This window comes from Penaeus japonicus, unplaced genomic scaffold (genome assembly GCF_977035675.1).
Source record: "Penaeus japonicus unplaced genomic scaffold, GWHDUDI00000001_assembly GWHDUDI00000007, whole genome shotgun sequence".
Lineage (NCBI taxonomy): Eukaryota > Metazoa > Arthropoda > Malacostraca > Decapoda > Penaeidae > Penaeus > Penaeus japonicus.
The window spans coordinates 24,149,866-24,154,865 of record NW_028234409.1 but is presented as its reverse complement, the minus strand read 5'-3'; the positions used below and the strand labels follow the sequence as shown (position 1 = coordinate 24,154,865).

The 5,000-nt window shown below is 38.3% G+C and overlaps 1 protein-coding gene across 1 annotated transcript in view; it reads left to right on the top strand.

Annotated features, from left to right (window-relative positions):
- LOC147471576 (uncharacterized) overlaps nt 1-5,000 on the top strand; it is a 7,154-nt gene that overhangs the window by 1,240 nt on the left and 914 nt on the right. The window contains 3 exon segments of the mRNA XM_086538210.1: nt 1,213-1,367; nt 1,506-2,061; nt 2,242-5,000. The exon segment at nt 2,242-5,000 is cut by the window's right edge and continues 409 nt beyond it. Coding sequence (XP_086394336.1) covers nt 1,213-1,367; nt 1,506-2,061; nt 2,242-5,000 — 3,470 coding nt within the window.

Sequence of the window (5,000 nt, the reverse complement as noted above, 5' to 3'; positions counted from 1 at the left end):
GCCCCCCTTGGCTAGGGCAAACCTAAGAACTAGGTTAGGTTAGGTTTATGGGTTGGGTTTTGATTATGCAAAAGAAAAACCTTTAAATTTCGCGCCAGAAATCGTTCATCTCCGTACCGACGGTGGCGCGCATGTGGGTAGGGAGGGGGGGTGTAACTCAGCAACGAAAGGTACAAAACAGAACGAAAACTACCAGAAAAAATATCGTGCCGTGCCTACATGTTTGGTTGCGTCTTTATCCAAATTTACCAATTCTTTAATATTGAACATGGTGTAAAACTTTTAATGCACTAATCAAAATACTGTATTTTAAAATATTTAGCAAAAGAAAGTATTCACTTAGTTTCAGTTTCACAAATATCTAGTTTGACTTACCAGTAATTTGTTTAGATTTCATTTCCCGGACGGGCCCCCATTTTCTGTTATGCCTTCAGCTAACCAACCTAATTATTATTCATTGATGGGTTATCATTATCATTTCAATTAATTAGGTTTCCTTTCCAAGGACGACATAAAAACATGTAAACAAATGGCCTCAAAATCGAAGGCAAAACAGAAACAAACTATGTTGGTTTCGTAACTTTAATATAATCCCTTAGAAATTAACAAGACTATGTGAACTACCACCCAACATAGTAAATGAAAGAAAATGTGAGCTTGAGTAATATTAAAACAACTTGGAACAATACTTAATAGTACAAAACATCCTAGGACACCAGCTCGAACCGGTAAATTTGGATAAAGACGCAACCAAACCTCTAGGCACGGCACGATATTTTTTCTGGTAGTTTTCGTTCTGTTTTGTACAGTTTCGCTACTCATTTCCATCGGAAACCTTTCGTTGCTGAGTTACACCCCCCCCTCCCTACCCACACGCGCGCCACCGTCGGTACGGAGATAAACGGGGGAGGTTGGCGCATGCGCAGAACCGATATTTTTTCAGTCAGATGTTTGTCAAGACGGTGGAATCATCTCTCCCGTTAATCGTTTTTAATTATTTTCAAAATAATATATCTCGGTTATTTTTCGTTTCCAGAAGAAAAGAGCTTTTATGGGTTGCGTCATAATTAAAGCTACGCCATGCCCAAAGGTTTGTTTTTTCGCTACTTGTGGTTGCGTCTTTATCCAACAATACCAAAGAATTTGCTGTTAATCCATCACTTAAGTTTTTGAAAGATTTTAAGTTGACTAAAGTGGATTGGATAACTGTAGCTGAGGAATATAATGTTCCTGTAAAGAAATGCTGGAAGAAATTCTTGATCAAAGATTCTGTTGTTAAGGGACTCATTGCTTTAGATGTCCTTGAGGAGGATGCTCTATGTTTGTGTGCAGATGAAAGTAGTACTGGTGACACAAGGTCACTTAGGGCATTGCAGTTGGAAGTGGAAAGAGAAAGGTTAAAGGATAGGGAGGAGGAGAGGAAATTCCAACTGGCTTTGCTGGACAAAAAGGCTGACCTTGGCCTCATTGGTGAACAATCATTTGATGTCCACAAATGCACCAAGTTCATTCCTCAGTTTGATGAAAATGATGCTGCCGAATTTTTCCTGCAATTTGAGGACACGGCTAAGCATTTGAATTGGCCTAAAAAGTTTTGGCCCATCCTCTCCCAAACTGCCTTTAAGGGAAAAGGGCGCTCCACTTACCTTGCTCTAACCAGTGAACAAAAGCAAGATTACAGTATATTGAAAGAGAATATTCTCCATGCATATGAGTTAACTCCTGAATGCTATCAATCAAAGTTTCGGAACTCAGCCAAAGGAATGCATGAAACCTATATTGATTATGCTCATACTTTAAGAAAGCTGTGTAATAGGTGGATTGAGTCGAGTGGTGTAACGACATTTGATGCACTATGTGAGCTTGTAATATTGGAACAATACTTAAAGACCTTGCTTCATGATATTAAAGTTTACTTGAATGAGAAGGAAGTAAAGACTTTGGATAGAGCAGCATATTTAGCTGAGAATTATAGTTTGCTTCATAAGGTTAACAAAAAGAATAACCCTGTCCACAACACAACTCAATATTTTGGTAAGCCTTATGTTTATGACTCTGGTAGTAAGAATGATAAACCAGTTAGTCATGATGTCAAGGGTACTGGTAAAGCTAGTGTTATCCTTTGTCATTATTGTAAGAAACCAGGACATAAACTTGCAGACTGTTTTAAGTTGCAGAGAAAGGAAGAAGCTGCAACGAATGAATCTAAACCTGTTGCTAATTCTATTGTTCAACCTGCAGAGATGAGTAATTTTGGCATGATGACTGGGGATGATTTGTATCAACCATTCATGTTTGAAGGTAGTGTATCAGCATCTGATGATGGCCCTGCTGTTCCTGTGACTATTCTTCGTGATACAGCTGCTAACTTGAGTGCAGTGAAAAGGAGTGTTGTTCCTGACATTGACGAGCTGTATACGAAGGAGTCAGTGGTTATTAAGGGTATGAATGACTGTGCCACTGTACCTTTATGTAGACTCTATCTAAGGGCTAGAACATTTTCTAAATATGTAACTGTTGCTGTGAAGGATGAGTTACCTGTTAAGGGAGTCACATTTTTGTTGGCAAATGATATTGCCGGGGCTTGTGTGGTACCTGACCCTATTCTGTGTGATAATCCTTTGACTTTTGATCCTGCAGTGCAATTGAAAGAGCAGAACCCTGCGTTGTTTCCCTCTTGTGCGATTACTAGGAGTCAAGCAAGGAAGGTTCGTAAAGATTCTGTTGTGGATGCAGAGGAGCCTGCTGACAAGACTGTTGTGGAACCTGAGGTTAGTCTTGGTTTGGGTGATCTGTTTGAGGAATCTAGCAAGCAGTTAACAGGTGATTTTGGTTTGAAGTCTGCTGGTAGTTCAGAGGATTTGAGTAACATTCCAGTGACTCGTAGTATGCTGATTGAATCTCAGAAACTGGATGATACTTTAGTTAATTTGTTTAGTAAGGCTGTACCTGAAGTTGATGTTGCTGATGAAGCTGTGTGTTTTTATGTCAAGTCTGGTATCCTTATGCGTAAATTTAGACCTCCTGATGTTTCTAAGGATGAGCCATGGCATGTAGTTCATCAAATTGTTGTTCCAAAGTGTTATAGGGATAAGGTTCTTAGTTTGTCACATGATCACATGGGTTGTCATACTGGAGTAAAGAAGACCTTGTATAAGATTTTGAAGTATTTCTTTTGGCCAAATATTTATTCCGATGTTGCAAAGTTTTGTAAGTCCTGCCATGTTTGTCAGATAGCAGGCAAGCCAAATCAGGTAATACCAAAAGCACCATTGCAGCCAATACCTGTTGTTCCCGAACCATTCCACAGAGTAATAATTGACTGTGTAGGTCCTTTGGAGAAAACTAAAAAGGGACACCAGTATTTATTGACTATAATGGATGCCGCAACTCGATATCCAGAAGCTATTCCGCTGAGAAGTATAATGTCAAAAACCATAGTTCCAGCACTTCTCAAGTTCTTTACTCAGTTTGGTCTTCCTGAAATTGTTCAATCAGATCAAGGTTCAAACTTTACATCCAAAATGTTTACGGAAGTCATGTATACCTTAGGCATTAAACAGCATTTAGCTTCTAGTTATCACCCACAGAGTCAAGGGGCTCTTGAAAGATCTCATCAAACCATTAAGTCTATGCTCACCAAGTTTTGTTTGGAGAATTGTAAAGACTGGGATGAGGGGATTCCTCTTGTACTGTATGCTTTACGGAGTTCTAAGCAGGAAAGTCTTGGATGTTCACCTAATGAGGTGTTGTTCGGTAAAGAAGTGAAAGGTCCACTGAAGCTCTTGTTTGATAGCTGGGTAGATATGGAAAATGATGTTGAACTTACTGAGTATCTGTCTAAACTGAAAGATCGACTGAAACTTGTCCAAGAGTTTGCAAGTAGAAATTTAGCTGTGTCTCAGAATAAAATGAAAGTACAGTATGATACAAAGTCTGTGGACAGAAAGTTTAGCATTGGCAACAAAGTTTTGTTATTTTTACCAACAAGAAAATTTCCTTTGCAAGCCAAATATCAAGGACCGTTTACTGTAATTGATAAACAAGGTGACCTAAACTATGTTATTTCTACTCCAGGAAGGCATAAAATACAGAGAACTGTTTATGTGAATCTGCTGAAGCAATACATTCCTAGAGGTGAAGATGTGGAAGAACCTTTAAACAAAGGTAGTGTTATGTGTCAAGTAGCTGTTCCTGATAACACTGTGGATTTTGAATTTGATGTTAACTTTGATGTTAAGTTGTGCAATTCTGATGTTCTGAATAATTTGAATGATAAAATTTCACATTTAAGATCAGATGTAATTCATGATGTGGTTAAACTTTTGCATGATTTTGTAGATTTATGTTCTGATGTTCCTAATCCTAGTCCTGTTGTAGAACATGACATTGTTCTTAATGATGGTACTTGTCCTATTAAGCAAGCTCCATATAGGGTTTCCCCTAAGAAAAGAGATATATTGATGGAAAAAGTAAAGTTTCTGTTGGATCATGATTTAATTGAAAGGAGTAAGAGTGAATGGGCTTCTCCTTGTGTGCTAGTTCCAAAGTCTGATGGTACCATGCGAATGTGTACTGATTACCGTAAAGTCAATGCACACACTAGGAGTGACTCATTCCCTCTTCCTCGAATAGATGACATTAATGATGCACTTGGAGATGCAACCTATTTGTCTAAAATTGATCTCTTAAAAGGTTATTACCAGGTTCCATTAACTGAAAGAGCAAAGACAATCAGTGCTTTTGTAACTCCAGATGGTTTGTACCAGTACAAGGTAATGCCTTTTGGTTTGCGTAATGCCCCATGTACTTTCCAAAGGTTAATATCTGATATAATTAGGGAATTGCCAAATGTAAGGGGATATATTGATGATATTGTAGTCTTCACGGATGATTGGAAAACCCACATGGATACTCTAACGTGTTTGTTCAAGAGGTTAAGAGAAGCACATCTAACAATTAACCTAGTCAAGAGTGAATTTGGTCATTGTAATCTAACT